Below are 22,492 nucleotides of genomic sequence, written 5' to 3' on the forward strand. Positions count from 1 at the left end.
AAGAGACTTTGGATCTTTTCACTGAGCAGACATCTTGGGGAACAGGAGTGCACATCTCCTTTGGGGGACAGAGGAACTGACATTTCTGTGAGTAGCCAGTGTCAGGGGCTAGCAAAAGACAGGGGTGCCATAATGCAAAGTATAGTGCTTGAGTGACTGAAAGGTTGGTGCTGTGAGGGAGCTAACACCCAGTTACCATGAGTAAGGCTGAAGGAAGGTGGTAAAAAGGTGATGCATAGTTCTGGGTATACTGAGAACCGTTGCAGAGGAAAATGACAGAAAACCATGTCTCCCTTCCCCACTGCTCAGGTGCACAGAATGTTGTTCAGACGCACCTAAGAATTTGGCCCATATCTTCTTTTTGGGGGAAAAAGTCTTTACCAGGGCAACATTATCTAAGGCATCTAAGTGCCTATATCACTTGTGACATCGGGATTTAGGCTTCTCGGTCATTTGTGATCTTTTTAATAAGTTACCCTTCATCTATAAAACATGGCAAATTTCATTTTCAAAAAAGTTAAATTGCACAGGAAATATTACGTCGTTGGGATTTTAATTATTTTTCCACATCAACTGTGTTGACTGATAGGTGAAGTGGTTTTAAAATATGTGATGATTTTTTAATCCATTAGGAAACTATGGGTGCAAGCAGCCTAGTGACATCAGGATAAACATCTCAGGACAAAAAATTTATAAAAAGATCTACCATAGTCCACCTCTGATAAGCAACCTGTTACTAAAGTAGACACAGCTGCATCAATTTTTCCACTGATTAAGGACTGATGAAGTTTGTAGGTCATGGAGAATACTTCAAAAGAGCAAAAACTAATGAATGTGAGAGATGTGAGGATGCATTGGAAAGCACCAGGGCAAATGAAACAGAAGTTGGATGAGAGTAAAGTATTACGCATTGGCAAAATAATTTGAACTTTTTACCCACACTGCTGAGTTCAAGCTTGCAGGTTCCTCTGGGGAAAACAAATATAGGGATTAATTTTGGGCAGATCAGTGAACACAGCAAAAGCTAATGCAAATGGGATGCTTAAAACAGAAAATCTTACAACAATGTTCTGGAAATAATGATACATCCTGACTCTGGAACTGCATGTCCAGATTTGGTCATCTCATCTCAAGAAAGATACATTGCATAAAATTTTTTGAAAAGTTCCAGAGAAGAGGGTTGAAAATGTGTAACTGCTGGTTGGATTTATTATAAGCAATGGCAAAAATGGAATTATTTAGCCTGGAAAAGGAGAGGCTTACAGGAGATTTGACTGAGGTATTCAATGTTCATGAAAGAGATAGTTACTACTGATTCATCTGTCCTTTTTTTTTCTTGTCACAGTATGAGACTGATGAGATACTTTATTAAATTCAAGCCCGATCCAACTTCCATTGAAGTCAACAGAAAGGAGTTGGATCAGAAACGTAAAGATCTAGCACATTAAGAATCAATACAAAGAAATACTTACCCAGGCAGCCCACAGGCCACTTATGAAATTCATTGCCACGGTGTTCATCTGAATACCATGGATGGATTTTAGAAGTAAAGGATAATTTCAGAAGCTTATTATTGCAAGAAAGAATAGTATACAAAGAAAATCTAATCCAGTTAACACAGAGAAATTTTTCATAAGTATTAAAGTCCACAATAAGAGGCGTATCCGTGTTAGTCTGGATCTGTAAAAGCAGCAAAGAGTCCTGTGACACCTTATAGACTAACAGACGTATTGGAGCATGAGCTTTCGTGGGTGAATACCCACTTCCTTGGATGCATGTAGTCCACAAGACCTCTTTGAGAAGAACATTCACAATTCAGACATCTCCTTAAACCTCTTCCCATCTTCCCAAAAGAAAAACTATCTAAAACAGAGTTCTGACCACATGAAGGGAGGAGAGCCAGAAACTCAGTGAAGTTGACTAGGGATTTCACTATTGCTGATGATTTTACTTGGGAGGCACCAAATTCTATGGTGATGGGCAACCATATAAAACTCTAAGATAGATATTTTGTATTGTTTTGCTTCAAGTTATTATATAAAGTGAATATTTTCACAAGAAATCAAAGTAAATAGCACTCTCAAGTATAATTGTATATAGTTAGAAACAATTAGCTGTGTTATCTTATCAATAGAGGTAGTCAAACAAATTCTGAATACGAATTACACTCAGATTTCAGACAAAGATTCCTTAATGTTTTTAAGAGAAGTCACTAATGCTTTTGCATGTCATAATCATAAAATATATACCAGCTGCAGTCTTTAACAAAATAAGTTTCATGGGAGTACAAAAACAGAATAGCTTATAGTAACAAACTCAGATTTAAGAAGTAAGACTGAGTGGTTTTTGTCAGATCAGAAAAAATATATGCTGTACTGAAGGGTGCTGAGCAGGTACCTTTCCTGGGATTTCCCCAGATATTTTTCACATAATAATTTCTCTAACAATTGATGAAGCAAATACAGCATTTAAAAAAGAAGGAAGAATCATCAGAATATATTTCACAAGGACAGTATTGGGTAATCTAAATAATGAGGATATCAGGAGCAAAGGGCTCAAGGGCCAGTACAGAAGTGAATTCTGCCCACAACAAATTTGAAAACAGACATTTATTTACAATTTTTTCCAGGCCTCTGCAACACCGGTGTTATCTTTTGTATAGTTTTCAGTCATCTTTTTTGTTTGACAAATAAAAATATTAACTTTAATAATTACATCTATTTGTAGTAGCAGTTTTAGGAGAGCTATTGTTTTGTCCACAATAGAAATTTTCCAAAATTCTCCTATCACTGCTAGCACCAGCAGAAATACTAGTGTTGACTGGCTCCTGCAGTTTTTAATCACTGTCATCTAGTGCTGGGTTATACAACACAGTGTTAATAAGACCCATGGCCCTGGTTTGGGTGGAGATAGATAATACTTTTAAAAACTGAAACTACGGGATAGGGATGTTATTTTTATTCTATTTAAATTGGACTATCATGTGTGTTATGGAATTTTTCTTTGTGTTATTAGATGCTGGAGTGCTTGACCTGTCCATATATTTAATTATGTTAAACAGCACATTATATTTTGATTTCTAATAAAGCCATGACCTTGAAATGCAGCTGGGTGTTTCTACTTAGCTGTAAACTTGGAACAATATTGCAGACTGCGAAACTACAGAAGTGTGGGTGTTCAAGGATCAAACAGGTGTTTCCTGTTGGTAGTCCAAGTTCCCATATGAGAATCCAAAGCCCATCTGAGAACAAAACTCGTATCTTATTTACTTATAACCAGGGTGCTACACACAATTCACATCCCTTCCGCCGCAAAAAAGTTTAAATAAAGCTCAGGTTGTGATATAAACCAGAAAAAAAGCCTGGAAATTCAAAGATGAAGCTGATCTTGAATTGCCTTATTGTATCCAAGCATTGCTAGGGTCAGAGATGAGAATGAGATCGTTGAGTGCCATGTAAGATTTAAAAAAAAAGAGAGAGAGAGAGCTAATAACTGAAGTTTCAATTTGTACAAAGAAAAGTGTGTCTGAGCTGCTATAGTATTTGAGAATTGCCATCATAACCACAACAGGTTGGCCTTTAGGGATGGCTAGGGGTGTCACTGAGGTGGGATAGTCCGGAGTGGAGATTGGGTCCTGTTTTTTGGTAGATGGCTTAGGGATAGAGGGACAAACCCCTACACATTTTCAGTTCTGCATTCATACCAATTCATTCTTTCCCCTACTGCCTCTGTCTTCATATACTTCCCATAATTCCTGTCCTGAATTTAGTGTTCTGATTAATGTAATGCCAAGTTTAGGGTTCTCAAGAAAGAGGACCTCCAGATAACAAGAGCGGCATGGGCAGGGGCTGTGACGTTATTGATATAAACTGGGACCATATAGAACATGGGTTGCAACCAAGGTCCTGTAGTGGCACCAGATCTTATGTAAAGGGGATCATATAAGGTGTCTAAGACCAAGTTATGATTACTGGTTATGATTATGCTGTCTGTATGTCTGTATCATTTTGTAGTTGAAGTTATAATTATTGGCTCTATAATGTCTATATTTCAAACTTGTGCTGTGTTACTGGGAAAGATCCCAGACAAGTGGGTGTTAGCTCTGCTTAGCCTGCTTGATGGCCCATTAAGGACCATCAGCTACACAATTGACCCATTGATAGGAGGCAGATACGCCTTGTGACTCAGCAGGGTGTGCAGAAACTGGCCCATGTGACTGCAAACTCCATTTTGCTGTGATTTTCCACAGTAAGAACAAAGAAGTGTTCTTACACCTGGAAGTGCCTACATAGGCTGATGCCTCATCTCCATCTGGTCTTCAATCCTGCTTCCTACCTCTGGAGGGACTTTGCTACAAGCTGAAGCTCTACACAAGGAACTGATGACCCATCCCAGCGGGGATGTTCTCCAGAGACTTGATTTAAAGCTGCAGTTTACTCCATCACTGCTACAAGCCGGAACTAAGAACTTTGCCATTACTGTATGTAATTGATTCCATGTAACCAATTCTAGCTCTCATCTCTATCTTTTTCCCTTTATGAATAAACCTTTAGATTTTAGATTCTAAAGGATTGGCAACAGCGTGATTTGTGGGTAAGATCTGATGTGTATATTGACCTGGGTCTGGGGCTTGGTCCTTTGGGATCGAGAGAACCTTTTTCTTTTACTGGGGTGTTGGTTTTCATAACCATTCATCCCCAGGACAGGTGGCACTGGTGGTGATACTGGAAGACTGGAGTGTCTAAGGAAATTGCTTGTGTGACTTGTGGTTAGCCAGTGGAGTGAAACCGAAGTCCTTTTTGTCTGGCTGGTTTGGTTTGCCTTAGAGGTGGAAAAACCCCAGCCTTGGGCTGTGACTGCCCTGTTTGAGCAATTGGTCCTGAATTGGCAGTCTCAGTTGGGTCCTGCCAGAACCGCATCGTTACAGGGGCCTTATACGTTATCCCACATTTCCTCACCAATGTGGCCAAATCTTGAAATGGGAAAAAAAATGGAGTTAGGGTAGTTAAATCTTCAATTTAACCCTGATCTTCTCTGCCGAGACTGCCGTTAAATGCTGTATCATGACTGAGGGCTAGTCTCCTCTAGAAGTGCTACAGCAGTGCAGCTGTGCCACAGTAGCATGTCTGGTGAAGACACTGTATGCCAACAGGAGAGAGCGCTCTCATCGGCATAATAAAACCACCTCCACAAGAGGTGGTAGCTATGTCAGCAGGAGAAGCTCTCCCACAGACATAGCACTGTCTACACTAGAGCTTAGGTTGGTGTAACTTATGTCGCTCAGAAGGTGGCTTATTCACAGCCCTGAGTGACATAAGTTATACTGACATAAGTAGTAGTATGTACAAGCCCTAAGATAATGTCAGGATTTTCAGACTCCAAATTTGTCGTCCTAAAATGCATTTCTTTTAATAAATATTTCCCTCCTTCCCCCCAAAAAACAAAAAAAGCATAGTTTTGTAGTAGTGCTAAAGACTCAGGGTGAATGGTTGCTTGTAGTGATGGTGAGAGTATGATGCAGGCATACATTTGTACATTGCATAATTGATGACCTCTTCTGGAGGCCTTCCACTTCCAACATTAACACTTAACTATTAGGGATAACAAACATGTGACTCCTATTCCAGACACATAAGAGGAGCTCCTACACATTCTCATATCCCCACCACCATCAATGTCATTGTCACCACCCTAGCATCACCTCTGAATTTGCCTTAAAATTAACTTAACATTTAACAGCCAAGATGAAGAGACTGGTATCCATGCAGAAAGTGTAAACAGCCCATGTGTCTGTTCAGAGGGAGTGTGAATTTCTTGGTTATCCTTTTAAGGTATAGTTTTATTTAGTTCTCAGAGTTGTTTATAATTTCTTCCTGATTGTTTCCACTCTTTTCCCTCAAGTCTTCGTAAAATGATATTTGATAGTGTTTACTGCCTCTTGCTTTACTTTGTTATGTTCTCTCAGCATAAAGAAAACCCTGCTGAAAGTTTGTTTACCTTCTCTCGAGAGGTTAAGGAGAAGTTTTAAAAGGAAACAGCTGTAAAAGCTTAGACAATAGTGTACATTTGTCCACTTTTCATACAAGGTGCTTTAATATTTACACTTGAAGGAAAACAATATTCTGAACCATGGGCCTTAATCCCTTGTATTGACACTACAAAGAGGAAAAGATCTAGCACAAATGTAGAATGTTTCCTTTATTATCAGCTACAGTACAGTGCACTTTCTTTTCTTCTGAATTCCTGGGAAAGAAAGCATTAGCCATTCACCCTGAGGCTCTGGAAGAACTTTACTCCAGGATCTCTCTGTGCTTTATAGCACTAATTAAGCCTTTTAACTCCCCTGAGAAGCAGATAAGCCATATTATCTCCATGGTACAACTGGAGAAATAAAGGCACAGAAGGCATGGTGATTTGCTCAAGATCACACAGAAAACCCCTGATCATGCCACTTAACAGGAGCAGTCCCTGGGGCTATCCATGTGACTTGTGATTACAGACATGAGTAAGTATGGCAGGATTCAGGCTTGAGTCCGTAACAAACCCAGGATCTCTAGTGATACTTGATTCAGACTGCTTTGCTGTAATCCTTAGCACAAACTCCCATTCTGAAGGCCAATGGTTGGTTGGTTTATTTTTGTATGAGTGGAGACAAGAAGAGAGAAAGTCTCCCTTCACTTTAAATAAATATAAATATATATAAATAAAGCCATCATAAAATATACTTATTTAATTTAACATGTATTTTCTGCAGTTTTAAAATACATGAGATTGTGATGGGGCAAAGGCCTCACACTGGCCAATAAAGGGTTAACAGTCTGTCTGAGGATCCATTCTGTGGCAACTGGAGGGGAGACAGCTAATTAAGGATTAGCCCCAGCTGGGAAGAACCAGACTGGGTGGTTCCTATAGAACAGTGGTTCTCAAACTAGGGCCACCACTTGTTCAGGGAAAGCCCCTGACAGGCCAGGCCAGTTAGTTTACCTGCCGCATCCGCAGGTTCGGCCGATCACGGCTCCCACTGGCGGAGGAATGTGCTGGCCGCCCTTCCTGCAGCCCCCATTGGCCTGGAGAGAGGAACCACAGCCAATGGGAGCTGCGATCGGCTGAACCTGTGCATGCGGCAGGTACACTAACTGGCCCGGCCCACCAGGGGCTTTCCCTGAACAAGCGGCAGCCCTAGTTTTGAGAACCCCTGATCTAGAGGAAGGACTGCAGTGTCATTAAAGGAGGAGAGCTGCAGCATGGAGCTTATACCATGGGACTGGGGCCCTGAAGGGAGAGGGCTGCAAAGGTGAAAAGGTTCTAGGCCAGGGCTTGGCAACCTCTGGCACACAGCTCACCAGGGTAAGCACCCTGGCAGGCCGGCCAGTTTGTTTACCTGCTACATCAGCAGGTTTGGCCAGTCGCGGCTCCCACTGGCCATGGTTCGCCGTCCCGGGCCAATGGGGGTGGCAGGAAGCAGCAGCCAGCACATCCCGCAACCCAAAGGGTGCCAATCCCTGTTCTAGGCAGAGAAGCTAAGGGATGCCTAGAAGAAGCTCCTTAGCAACAGACTGAGAAAAGCCATGTGGGGAGATGAAACTCCACAGACAGGGGACTGGAGAGCACAGCCCCATAACAGAAGCAGACAAAGGTAGGAAGCAGTCCCAGGAGCTAATGAGGGATCATAAGAAAGAGACCCTAGCTGCTTATCACAAGGGCCTTGTGCTGGGAACTCAAGGAGAGGGTAGGCCTGGATTCCCCTAACATCCCCTCAAAAGGGCAGGAGCTACTGAGCCCACACCAGGGCTGAAGGCCTGCTACATGGTCACTAGGACTTTATATTTTTGTTTGTACTTCTTTGCTTACCCTGGAAAGAGATTGAACTGAAAGATGACCTGGCTACAGGGCTAGGACATGGAAGAAAGTGACTGCCGCAGAATGAGAATGGTGGGAATATGGAGTCCCAGAGGCAAAGGATCCTTGCAATGCCATTTACAAGATGCTAGGGGCCACAACAGCTGTGGGGATAACAACTGCTTGCACAAATCAATACTCAAATCCCCCCTTTATTTTTGGGCACAACACTTGGTCTCTGCTGTAAAACTTAAAAGACATTTACCTGTAAAGTTCTCAAAAGATAACTTATCTGTGCTATTGAAGGCCTGGTCTACACTGGGGGGAGACCAATCTAAGATATGCAACTTCAGCTACGAGAATAGAGTAGCTGAAGTCGACGTATCTTACATCTAATTAAAATTACTTACTTTGAGTCCTTCCAGCCCTGGATAGATGGCTGCGGCTCACTCATTGACTTTGCTTCCACCTCTCGCACTGCTGGAGTTCAGCAGTCGATGGGAGAGTGATTGGGGATCGATTTATCATGTCTACACTACATACGATAAATCAATCCAAGATAGAGTGATTGCTACCCGCCGATCCGGCGGGTAGTGTAGATGTACCCTAAGTTAAGCTTTTAATACCACATTTAGTTTCACTGGAGAGCCTCTAACAAAACCAGACTTATATTACCGTGTGTTGCATATTGAGACAAAGTAGAAATACCATTAGCACGGAGAAATTTTACCTACAGTGTGAACTGCTGAAATCTCTCTCCCCATATATGATAAAGATTCAGCAATGCCTTTTCTGTTAATCTCTTCCAAAATATATAAGTATTCTGCCAAGTGCAATTGCCTGAACCTGATGATTTTTCAAAAGAGACAAAAGCATAAGGCATAAATGAGAAGATTACCATTTCCCATACAGTTTTACTAAGGTACAGTGCAGATGCCTTCCCGTTTACTACTTTTACACAAAAATACGAGTAAAAAAAATTAATTCTTGACATGTTGCCACGTCCTTCGCTCATAGAGTATATTGTATTGCCTATTAATCAGGGCTTAGGTCCTTCAACCTGCAGAGAGGATTTCACCTGCACAGGCCCTCCCACTCCACCAGTCTCTGGTCTAGGGCCCTGTGAGAGCTATTGAAGGTCTGAAAGTCAGAGGCATCTTAAGGCTGCCCTCCCCAGGTTACTTCCTACCACCAATGATTGTCCAAAGCTTGCCACCTGTGACAAGGAGATGTTAGGGAGTCAGCTCACTGCGTGGCACCTCCTCATGGCTGTGTATGACATGGTACCTCCCTCTCTTTTGGGATGGCAGCTGCATCCCCCTGAGCCTTGGCCCTCAGCCAGGTTAGTTCCAAGTCTCTCCCCTTCAGGGGTAGTCCATGAACAAACCCAGGGGAATTAACACAAATAAACTGAGTCCATATGGGGGGTGGGAAATGCCTCTTTCCCAGGGTGTACCAGAACCATGTCCTCCCATCCTTCAAGGAGGGACCTTTGAGTAATTGCAGGGAATGATCCTTCCTGCAGGTCTTCTCTAAGGAGGCAGAGCTATGAGTTGCAGCTCTATTGAATTGCAGATCTCCTCCCTAATCTGCCCCCAAATGAGCTGCTCTGCTCCCTTTTACCTCCTCCTCCTCCAGTCTGTGCATCTCTTGCAGGCTGGGCCCAGAGCAGCTCCTTAACCCCTTATTGCCATGTAAGGTTTGTATACCCCATCACACATGTCGTCTGACACGAAACATATTTCATACTAAACATATTAGTACTTCTGAAACAGTTAATCACACTAACTTATAATCATCCCTTTGGGGCATATAGGCCCCGGCTGAGTGGTTCCCCTCTATTCAGCAAAGCGTACACTCAAATTCTTTGCTGAATTGAGGGCCACAGTCCCTCCCTAAAAGTGAAATTTTAAAATAGGAAATCCAATAATTTGATTTTAAATTACTCTTAATATTGAGCTTTAGAAATCCAAAATGAAAGCATCTTTTGAACATTCTTCATCTCCTTGTAGTCATTCTACACACAGACACTGAATACAGTGAATAGACTGGAAAATGTTTGACCTTACATTGGCTTGTGAATTAGAGACTCATTGTGTAGCCTACTACCTACTCACACAGACATCCACATTCTGAGTAAAATTATTAGAAGATTGCTTGGGGGAAAATTCTCCATCTAATGATATATAGCCACCCCTTTGCTTCAACAAAGAGAATAATTCTCCTCTTCCGTCTCCATTTGCACAAGACTTGACCGTGAATAATAGCTTTATGGTTCTCATAAATATTATTCAGTAGAAGAGATACAGATTCTGTTTTCCTTTACATGAGATCTAGTTCCAACTGGGGGGACTGTATGCACAATGAGTTGATGAGGATACTAGAAAAAATTAAAATGTGTTGTAAAAATTCCTCTTATATGACTAGGGAATTTTCAGTTGAATGAAAATAGTCGTATCTTGCTCCCCATAAAATCGATGTTGGCACCTTTGTTTAAAGAGACCAACAACTCTGGACAATGGTTGAACAAAGGTATGATGGAGCCTACAGATGCATTACATAATAACAAACATTGTTATTAGTCAACATTTTATACAGAATCTTTCAGCTTGAAGGACCTCTGAGTCCTTTAGAAACACATCACATCAGTGAAATAAAACAGCTCTGAGTATGGGGATAAAAGGAAGATGGACAGCTCGGACAAACCACACTGCACAAGATCAGTAGGAGAGGCAATTTTGGTCAAGACTGTGGTAGTCTATAACAACTCTATCAAGAGTGTTCTGGGATCTGATTTTCAAAAATGTGTGCCAAATTACACGTGCAATCTAAGTAATTCCGTGTGCAAACTAGGCAAGCTGTTCCATATTTAAAAAAAAAAATCGGATCTTTTTTCATGTACAAGCTGAGCTGACAGAACCAGTTTATGAGGCCTCACCCCAAACAGCCATGCACAATACACTGCCTGGGACTCAACTTATCTACCTCAAAAAGAATAAGGATAGCAAATCTTCAGTTTCAAGGACTATTTCTACCTGATGCTTACACTAGAAAGTCAGCCCATCTCACAGCTCCAGCCTTAAAGACCCAATTTCCTCTTCCTTTAGGTCTTTTTTATACACCAGAAGCAAAGAGAGCAGAGATGCAACTTTTTTTCCATGTATATCATTTAAACAGGCGCACACACACACGATTTTTCCATTCTAGTGAATTCAAATCACGTCAGCACTTCAGTTTATTCAAAATGTAAAAATCTCTGTGTGTGTGCATGCGCACCCGTGTGCATGTACACACATTTACTTGGCATACATCCTATAATATCGACTGGTCTAATCAGACCAGAAGGAAGGAAGGAAAAGTTAGTTTACAAAACCTTTGCTGATGTTAGCATTAGTATTTTAGCAGTCTGGAGGGGATAAGAAGCAAAACGTGAAATAGAAAATGTATTTTAGTTATTAGCATTTGTTAAACCTCAGTAGAGTCAGTTGACACCTATAATAATGTGACACTGTATTATCAATGTAGTTAGATATGAGGACTTCCACTTCTATTCAAATCAGTGGCAGAACTCACATTGACTGCAGTGGGAGCAATACTGGGCCCATGAGAATGGAACTGATTAATACAGTTAAATCACCTTGGACAGTGCTAATTTTTAAAATCTTCAATGTTGATCCATAATTTATTGATGCTTTTGTAAATAAATAAAATATGGTGACCATCCATAACTTGACCAGTGCCTTAGTCCCCTTATTTTGGATAGTAGTTTACTCTTCAGATACCCACACTGATTTACCTACATAAATTTAATCAGTATTTGAAATATTCAATGAATTTTCATTAGTAAGTACATGAAAATTCAAGAAAAACTAGATAATAATAATTGGAGATATACCAATCTCCTAGAACTGGAAGGGACCTTGAAAGGTCATCAAGTCCAGCCCCCTGCCTTCACTAGCAGGACCAAGTACTGATTTTTGCCCCAGATCCTTAAGTGGCCCCCCTCAAAGATTGAATGCACAACCCTGGGTTTAGCAGGCCAATATTGAAACCACTGAGCTATCCCTCCCCCCTAAAGGTATCTAAGGTAAAACTGACAACATTTTAAAGAGTGATCACTGTTGGGTCGTACATTTAGCATCGTTTCTGATGTGGATAAAAGAAGATAGAGACTAAACTTGGGCTCTCAAACAGTGGCCAGAAGGGACTGAGAGTGTTGTGGAAGTAAAGATGTGACAGCCATTCTCAGCCTCAGGTTACAGAGTTCATGCTCGCAAGCACTCCGTGGAAATGGATTCAGAGCATCATGACAGTCTAGACTTGTAGGAGACTATCAGCCTCCTCTACCATGAGTCAGATGCTTCAAAGTAGTTGCTCTCAGCCTTTCCAGACTACTGCACCCGTTTCAGGAGTCTGATTTGTCTTACGGACCCCAAGTTTCACCTCTCTTAAAAACTGCTTGCTTACAAAATTAGACATAAAAACACAAAAGTGTCACAACACACTATTACTGACAAATTGCTTACTCCCTCATTTTTACCATATCATTATAAAATAAATCAATTGGAATACAAATATTATGCTTACATTTCAGTGCATAGTATATAGAGCAGTATAAACAAGTCATCATATGAAATTTTACTTTATACTGACTTTGTTAGTGCTTTTTATATAGCCTGTTGTAAAACTAAGCAAATATCTAGATGAGGTGATGTACCACCTGGAACACCTCTGCGAATTCCCACAGGTATGCATACCCCTTGTTGAGAACTACTGCTTCAAAGCAACCATGGAATCTGCACAGAGGAACTCAGAATGCATGGGTGGATAAAAGCCTCACAACTCAACCTGCTCAAAGTTATCTTGATTCAGAAATCCCCAGGGTGTAATTGCTCAAGCATTAGGCATCAACAGGCAAAGGGGTAAGCCAAAGTATGATCCTTTGTAGCAAACACTACAAGTAAATAAACAGTGCAATGCTTTCTGGCATCGTAGTGTTCTTTTTTATCAACAGCCAGTGAAACTTTTACTATTCAAGAGCTGAAAAGAGAAAGAACAGTGAAATCTCATATTGTTTAATATTAATTTAAAACAGTTAAATTAGGCTGAATATCTGGAATGAGATTTGGAATAGTGTCTCAAGGGAAGTGGTTCAAGTTTCATTAATTGAGATATTAATATTTGACTGGATAACGTACTAGGCAATATACTGTATGGGATAATCCTTCACCATCCCCCTGTGATGACCTGATAGCTTTTCTCCATCTCTGTGAATCCTTTATTTACAGAATACATAAGAATCAAGGTTTCTCACTGTGGGAAACTGAGAGAATTTATAATGACTGACCCACTGGGTGCTTGCACATATAGACTTTATTGAGATTATATTTTAATACCATGAAAAATTCTGACTGATCAATTTAATATTTGCATGTAAGTGACTTTTTTTTCAAACCCTATTTAACATGCATGTATTTTAACCAGGGCAGTACTTTTCTTACATAGGCAGATTTAGTTACATCTCTTTTTATTTGGTTGCTCTAATTGTACACACAAAAGCTAAATTGTTTACCATTGACATTTTACATTAATTGAAATAAAGTAAAAATGTATGCTGCCAGGCCTTTGAATAACAGAGCAGGAAGTCAAACTGTATGGTATCTGGGCTTTGCATTTTCACCAGAAGAGTTATATTTGGAGAGACACATCAACAGCTGCAGACTCTGTCCTGTTTCTCAGAAGAGCCTTCAACAGAATAAATTATGAAGCTGCAGCCTGCTCTCTATGGGGTAATGGTTGATCTTTGACCGTGCCGACAGCCAGACTTCTTGTCATCCCGCTGAGCAGCAAGTCAAATTGGGCTTTAATTACTGTTCAGAGAACAGTGTGCAATTAAACATGCATGTCACAGAATCTGGTGTGAGGGAAAGAAGGGACAAGGGATGTCAAGGAGTCACAAGACAAACCTCTTTTTGATGCTTTTCATTAAAGACAATGTGAGCTCTATACATGAAGTCAAAAAAAACTTCATAAAGGTTCGCAACTTATCATACACTGCCTGGAAAGTGTAATGATTACTCACTGTCTTCCAATAAGCAGTAGCTTAAACCATATTTTGATTAAAACTATACTAAATACTAAGTTAAAGCGGATGATATAGCCCTTACCCAGTCCACTCAATTAAAATCTGTTATTAGCACTCAGTCTACAAAGCACAATTACACTTGAAAATTACCCCCTCTCCTAACCTCAGTTTCTGGGGAAAAAAAATGGAAAAGAAATGATTTTGCAGATCCTGTTGGCTAAATTTTCAAATATCTTTGTCTCAGTTGTCCCACAATAAATGTTCACACATGAACTATCCTGGGAGAAAACCTATTGGCACATGCAAGCTGGTATTTGTATTTTTGTCTATGCTAATACAGAATTTCCACATGTAAATTGTAGACATAAACAAAGCATCAACCTTGAAAATGTGGACTTGTTATATAAATGAAGAGTTTTCCAGGAACTCCTACTATGTACTGTGATTATGTAGCCAAACAAAAAATTTGGAAAACTGGAAAACCACAAAATGCCAATCAGCTGTAATCCAGGGCCAAAGCATGCAAATTAATAGTAAGCACAAGGTCAAGGCAATGTGCCCATTTGTAAACAAGATGCTAGATCCATCTCTGGTGTAACTCCATTGTAAGTAATTGAAGTAGAAAGGAAAGTGCTGCTTCACCTAAATGGGGAAAACTCAGATTCAGAGATGATGAAATCACCTTTCTGTAGGAGAGATGGTTTAAAATCTGAATAATTCCTAAGTAATCAGCAACTCTCAACCATTCAACAAGTGGCAGGCCAATCTCATGATATTCAGGGGGCTACTATTGACTCCCAATACTGCTTCTCCATTCTGGGCCCTGGCTGCTGCTGATTTCCTAAAAGGAAAGCCTCTGAAACCCACCTTCCCCACTTTAGCCACTACAGTAGCTGTGAGGTACATCCAGTCACCATGGTCTCCAGGACCTGATGTGATATGAGCAGCTGCAGGAACTGATGACAGAATGATACACCATGGCCTGACTTCTTAGTCCCACAAAGGTACATGCATACTTGCAGAAGAGCTGGCTGAAGCTTCTAGTTCAGGGGTTGGCGACCTCTGGTACGCGGCTCGCCAGGGCGAGCACCCTGGCAGGCTGGGCCAGTTTGTTTATCTGTCGCATCAGCAAGTTCAGCTGATCGCGGCTCCCACTGGCAGTGGTTCACTGTCCTAGGCCAATGGGGGCGACGGGAAGCCATAGCCAGCACATCCCTCACCTGTGCCGCTTTCCGCCACCCCCATTGGCCTGGGACGGCAAACTGCAGCCAGTGGGAGCCATGATCAGCAGAACCTGCAGAGGTGGCAGATAAACAAACTGACCCAGCACACCAGGGTACTTACCCAGGCGAGCCACGTGCCAGAGGTTGCCAACCCCTGTTCTAGTTTCTCAGCCATTGTAAGCTATATTTCACCATCAGGTTAGGCTGATACATTCGTGGTGAGACAATATAAGAGACAGCTCTCTTATGTAGAAGAAAATTCTCAGAGTCAAAACAATCATACCTGGTACTTCTATAGTGCTTTCTATCCAAAGAAATCAAATTACTTCCCAAGCACTAATTGAGCTTTACAACACTTCCATGAGGGAAGTATTGCTATCCCCATTTTACAGATGAGGAAGTGGAGGCACAGAGAGAAGCGACTTACTTGAGACATAGCAAGTCAGTAACAGGCTGAAACCCAGTACTCTGAACTACTGCTCTTATAGTCTAAGAATGGTCCTTCTCTGAGCATTTCTGAACAGGGATGGGGCCAGGCCTCTGACTGTCCTGCACACTGATGTGCCAATGTGCAGGCAATAAGGCTACTGACAGGTGCAAAGCTAAGAGCTTGCTTAAGTGCTTTGCTGGATCAGAGCCTAGGAAAGCTGTGCTGGAGGCGTCACTGGCTACATCTGCTGTAGTGGTGAAGCAAATCCTGCAGTCCACCTTCCTTGCCTCAGCACCCAGCAGTAAGACATAATGCATCTCTTCCCCCTCTCCAACACCTCATAAAAGAGTTAATTGAGCCCTAATTTGGAAGGAATCAGTGGGATGCTCAATGATACGAAACATAACTTTAAACTTCAACAATAAAGTGAATTAAAAGAAGTCAGTTTGACTGGAAAGACACCACGTGAAGTTAAAATGCAGTTGTTAAAAAACAAGTTCTGATATCAGAATTCATTAAGGGAAAGTAACTCTCTTTTCAATTAGTTAACTTTATAGCATAAAAACATAGAATATTTACTGAAATCCAATAAAAATTAGACTGATAAATAAGGCTCTGGTAAAACTTGAAGTCAAATTCAATAACATCTACATTAATATTCTGCTCTAAATCACCACTTAGGCTCTGAACTTTTGTTTTTATAATGACAAAAATAAAGTGTTTGTTAATTAAATGCACCACTTAAACTTATTAATGTCTTGCAATGCCTTTGAAGATAAAAAATGCTATGTAAGAATTAGTTTTACTACTAATAAAGATTATATCTCACATTAAGAATTTGATCCCACAAATTTTTACTCATGGGAGTAGCACTTTTGCAAGCTCAATCAAACACAATGGGATTATTTGCTTGACTAAGGACTATTCATGTAAGAATTTGTAAGTTTAAGACTTTATACACTTACTATTTCCTGATCATTTTTAACAATGAAGCACAGCGTTTCTAGAATGTTTTTATTTACCTGACTTTTGCCTTGGAGTTTTCAGAGTAATAATATACAAAGTTGATATATGTCAGCCCTATATTTTCCCTCTCCCCAGGGGGAAAGATTGAGAGAACAAGATATTAATGCAAATCCTGTGAAGGACCATAATACACCATAGAGAAGAAAATAAATAAAACTCGGTCTGCAAGTCAAACCATTAAAGTGTAGAACAAGTATCCCTTTCAGCCTGATCAAATGCTATCTAAGAATCAAGACAGAGAGCAGAGTCACATGATAAAGTGGCTTTTTAGATGAATGCATGAGACATGAAGAAAACTGAATGGATGATGATTGTTTAATATTCTCTAAACAATTTGCCAACATCACAGATATTTGATATTACAGACTAAAAATTTTGACCTAAAGGAGAAATCTTTTAAGATTTCTCTAAAGGAATTTTAAAGCTTATGGACACATATAAGATAAAAGTCTATCTATATAAAAGATTTGATATACAAATCAATAACTTCCAGGGGCTTTTTTAAAAAATGGCCCAAGAATCATATTAAAATAAATAAAAAACATAATTTAGTCCATTTGCATCAGGAATGTCTAATGTTCAATATTTTAATCTAATCTCAAGTGTTCTCAGGAACTTTACAAAATCTCTAAATAGTGTAAGATTATAGATTTGGTGAAAAATACATCAAAGCAATAGATCCCAGTCTATGCCATAACTCCTTTTCCTCGTCAAATTCTGGATATTGCCTCAGTGTCATGTGTTTACCTTATTTAGACTAGAAAACACACACAGGAGCTCATACAATAACAGCGATTCCAGATTCATTGAATATGGCCTTTGTATCTTCACAAGTACAGAATAGTATGAGTCTATGGGCTATAACAACTATAGAGGAACAAAACATCACAGCACTAAAGATTGCTTTTGGTGCTAGGCATGTAATAGTCACAACACTTTTCTCCTCTGAAATAAAACACAAGTATCTTTTAAAGGCATGTTCTCTGTAATACTTTATTACCATAACTTGAAATATTGCAAAGACAGGGTATCTGAACCCTGAAATTTAGTTAAAGTCTTATTTGCTTTGTGTTTGCAAAAAAACATAATTAATTTAATCCAATTTAATATTATGTATTCCTCTAGAATGTTGGGAACTGCAAATATTCAGATTTAGCAGAGAAAGGGGATTCTGTCTCATGGACTTGTGCTTCTTGTGGCATTTCATTTAAATCACTGTCTTAGATTTCCTTTGTGTTTACCTCAGGAGGTGGTCCATTTTCCTTTTTGTTACATGTATGCAGGAGGAAATTAACATCTTCAGAGAGAGGAGTTTAACAGGTTCTTCATAATCATTCTCTTAAGATCTGATAAAGGAAGGAAGAGAGGAAGGAGAAAGGAACCAGGGAAGAACGCTAATCTAGTTAAGACACAGAACTCAGAGACAGGAAAGCTGGGGACAAATTCCTTGATGGAATCAATGATGCTACCACAGATATGAAATCAACTTCCAGCTTCTATTCTTGGTTCTGACCTGGACTTCCTGAGAGATCTTGAACAAGTCACTTAATCTTACTATGCCTCAGTTTTCACAATTGAAAGTGATATTTACCTTACAGGGGCATTGCAAAGCTAACTCCATTCATTAATGCTCATGAGGCACCTTTACAAAAAGCCTTGCATGAAGATATTCTCTAGAACAGAAGTCTCAAACTCCTGACCCCCGGGTCATCTGCGGCCCGTGAGCCTCCCCAGTGTGGCCCGTGGGGCTCCAGAAGTTTTGGGGCTGGATCTCTCCCTTGGTCCCACCTGTCGCGCCTGGGCACTCCCCCCTCAGGGGCCCCAGCAGTGCAGCAGAGCAGAGTGGTATCTGCTGCTCGCTCCAGTGGCTGCTGGCCCCTCCTTGTGGCCCAGGGGTGGGGCTGTGCCTCTACACACTGCCCCCACCCTGAGCGCCCCTGTGGCCAATGGGACACTGCAGGGGTGGTGCCTGGGGGTGCATAACTGGCTGGATAACCATACTCAGAGAGTAGTTATTAATGGCTCCCAATCCTGCTGGAAAGGTGTAACAAGTGGGGTTCCACAGGGGTCTGTTTTGGGACCGGCTCTGTTCAATATCTTCATCAACGACTTAGATGTTGGCATAGAAAGTACGCTTATTAAGTTTGCAGAAGATACCAAACTGGGAGGGATTGCAACTGCTTTGGAGGACAGGGTCAAAATTCAAAATGATCTGGACAAATTGGAGAAATGGTCTGAGGTAAACCGGATGAAGTTCAATAAAGACAAATGCAAAGTGCTCCACTTAGGAAGGAACAATCAGTTTCACACATACAGAATGGGAAGAGACTGTCTAGGAAGGAGTATGGCAGAAAGAGATCTAGGGGTCATAGTGGACCACAAGCTAAATATGAGTCAACAGTGTGATACTGTTGCAAAAAAGCAAACGTGATTCTGGGATGCATTAAACAGGTGTGTTGTAAACAAGACACGAGAAGTCATTCTTCCGCTCTACTCTGCGCTGGTTAGGCCTCAACTGGAGTATTGTGTCCAGTTCTGGGCACTGCATTTCAAGAAAGATGTGGAGAAATTGGAGAGGGTCCAGAGAAGAGCAACAAGAATGATTAAAGGTCTTGAGAACATGACCTATGAAGGAAGGCTGAAAGAATTGGGTTTATTTAGTTTGGAAAAGAGAAGACTGAGAGGGGACATGATAGCAGTTTTCAAGTATCTAAAAGGGTGTCATAAGGAGGAGGGAGAAAACTTGTTCACCTTAGCCTCTAATGATAGAACAAGAAGCAATGGGCTTAAACTGCAGCAAGGGAGATTTAGGTTGGACATTAGGAATAAGTTCCTAACTGTCAGGGTAGTTAAACACTGGAATAAATTGCCTAGGGAGGTTGTGGAATCTCCATCTCTGGAGATATTTAAGAGTAGGTTAGATAAATGTCTATTAGGGATGGTCTAGACAGTATTTGGTCCTGCCATGAGGGTAGGGGACTGGACTCAGATCACAGATTATTAGGGACCTCAAGAGATCATCTAGTCCAACCCCCTACTCAAAGCAGGACCCATCCCCAAATGGTCCCCTCAAGGATTGAGCTCACAACCCTGGGTTTAGCAGGCCAATGCTCAAACCACTGAGCTATCCCTCCCCTACAATGACCTCTGGAGGTCCCTTCCAGTCCTAGAGTCTATGAAACCCCCAAACTCCCTCCCAGAGCTTGTGCTCCATCTCCACACACACCCAGCCCCCAAATTCCCTTCCGGAGCCTGCCCCTGGTTCTTACACTCCCCCAGCCCCCACACTCCTTCCCAGAGCCTGCACCCCATCCCCACACACCCCCAACCCCCAAACTCACTGCCAGAGCCTACACCTCCTCCCCACACACACCCCTGCCCCCAAATTCCATCCCAGAGCCTGCACCCCAGACACCTTCCCCCACCCGAACTCCCTCCCAGAGCCCAACCTCTCACCCCTTCTGCACCCAAACTCCATCCCAGAGACTGCACCCCAATCCTCTACCCTAGACCTCCTCCCCCACCCAAACTCCCTCCCAAAGCCTTAAGCAGGTGAGGGCAGAGTTTTTGGGGGGGGGCAGGTTCTGTGCAGAATGAGTTGCATTGGCCCGCTGGGAAGATTTTGAGGACTGGCACTGGCTCTAAGGTAAATTGAGTTTGAGATCCCTGCTCTAGAAGGAGGAAAAGCAGCTAACCATCTTCTTCCTGGATGTATGATAAAGTAGGTGGGAAGAATCTACCTTATCTTCCACTGTCTTGTCAGGTTTTGCCTTCCATTTTTTCTGCTTGTACATTACACTCATTTTGCCCACTCACTGAATGCAAAATGAGTGCAAGGTACTCTACATTATCACTTACACCTGTTTTCTGACCAATTTACAGCTGGGGTGAAATCCTGGCCTTACTGAAGTCAGAGAGACTTTTGCTACTGGTATCAATAGGGTAAGACTTTAACCCTGGGTGGATAATTTATACAAACACTTACATCACCGTTGAATTTGCCCAAGACATTTCCATGAGAGTTCCATCTGCTTAATCCAGGGTGAATTTAGCCCTGCACATTTCTTTCCCCTTCCTGTGGTCACAAATTGTACTAAGTCTTCATCCCTTGTTTTCTTCCCAGGAGGTGAAAATTATTTTGTATAGTTACTCAAAACAGGTCTTGTGGCTTCCAAACTCACAAGTAAACATCTTATCAACAATAGTTCAGCAGAGGTACATTTTGTAGAACTAAGTATGTTTTGTCATTTGATAAGATAGCCGGAAAGAAGCTATTTTCTGTATAACCTTCTATTTTGCCACACGCTGTCTTTTTTCAGTTGTGAAAAGTACAAAACAAACTAGCTGTTTTGTTTTGTCCCTTTTCAGCTGCATTGCAAAAATTCAGCCACACTATTTTATTGAATGATTTGTTCAGAGGAAATAGAAATCAGCCCCTTATTAACTCCTGACTTCACATGAGCTCTGTATATTTATATTAAAGGTTTCAGAACATTAAGCTGTACAAAAGGCATCACAATCCTGATGGATTAGTCTTACAAAATGCAATAGAGAATGGTATATTTTCTATAGAACTTTTACACTAGCCAACAAATTTGGAAGCCCCACTGAAGTTATTAATCTAACAGGAGAAGGGAGAGGTAGTCACTTGTAAAAGCCTACATAAAACAACAAAATAAAAATAGCAGGGGAACAGGAAACCTTATAGTTGGATACTGAGTGATGCCTTTGTCAGCTTAAAACAGAAGCGCTAGATAAAATGGTCAAATAACTGCAACTAGTAGCAAGAGGAAAACAAAGTCACTATTCTGATCAGATGGGTAGCCAATCACATCAGACTAAATTCTTCGGTGGGTGTTCACTAAACAGCTCAAGATTGTTGGACAGCTTGAAGAATCAGGTCAAAGTGATTCATTCAACTGTTGTAACCTTGTCTTAATTAGGATTTAAAGGTGTGTTGTTAGAACATTTGAGTTTCAGTCTAAGCTCCACCTCCAGCTTGACCTTCAACTGGACCAATTTAAAAGTAAACACTGCCTTCTCTACACCAGAGCTTTAGAATACGTGTGTTAGAAACAGCTAGTTAATATATTCCAACACTTTTAAAACCTAGTCAAGACAAAGCTAGTACCCTTAAGCACCAAATAAAGTCCAGTTTATGAGAGAGCTATAAAGAAACTGTGATTGTGGAAGCTGTAATCAGGGCCAGGAACCCAGGACTGAAATTGTATAGCAGTTTAGAGGGGAAACACATGCTCAGTTGTATCCTTCTGCCACAGATTTTGAAAACACATTATGCAGGACACTGTACCACTGATTGATATCAGCATTTTACCATAGCAGTTCAGGAACCCAGAGAATTTGTTTTAAATGTTTTAGTTCCCCTGATAGAACTGAGGCAACATATTATCTCTGTATCAGGCTGAGCCATATTAGGACTGAAATATAACGTAGAACTGGTCCAGAGCTTATTTTTACAGGCAATAAAGTCAAGTCTATGTAGATATTTGGAATAACCCCCAAATTAGTGACAACACGTTATTCCTTTTGTTACAATGGTAGAGACCCATGCTTTAGGGCTGAAGGCCCAGGGTTCTATCCTTGATGATGACTCAAAGGTCCAACATTAATCCAGTTTCTTTACCATAGTAGTAGTTGTATAAAAGACTGTATGATGAGAAAATGCTCATATAAACTAATGCATACTATGTAAGATCAATGTGAGAGGTAATGCATATCAAAACACAGCTGACTACAGGTATGCCCTTTTTGAACAGGAAGTGCAGGCCAGAGGAACTACATGACCCAGCTGCATTGTTCCAAATATCTCTGAAGCCTTCCACTTGGTGCAAGTCAGAGCTTGAAACAACTAACTGACCCCATGGTCGA

General features: G+C 41.0%; 1 protein-coding gene across 1 annotated transcript in view; it reads left to right on the forward strand.

The window, feature by feature from the left end:
* The window catches only part of LOC127050045 (uncharacterized), a 240,124-nt gene extending 220,563 nt beyond the window's left edge, over nucleotides 1-19,561 (forward strand). Inside the window, exon 2 of the mRNA XM_050951583.1 lies at nucleotides 19,055-19,561. Coding sequence (XP_050807540.1) covers nucleotides 19,055-19,550 — 496 coding nt within the window. The 3' untranslated portion in view covers nucleotides 19,551-19,561. The remainder of the gene's footprint in view (nucleotides 1-19,054) is intronic.
* Nucleotides 19,562-22,492: the final 2,931 nt, after the last annotated feature.

This window comes from Gopherus flavomarginatus, chromosome 1, assembly GCF_025201925.1.
Source record: "Gopherus flavomarginatus isolate rGopFla2 chromosome 1, rGopFla2.mat.asm, whole genome shotgun sequence".
NCBI classification, from domain to species: Eukaryota; Metazoa; Chordata; order Testudines; family Testudinidae; genus Gopherus; species Gopherus flavomarginatus.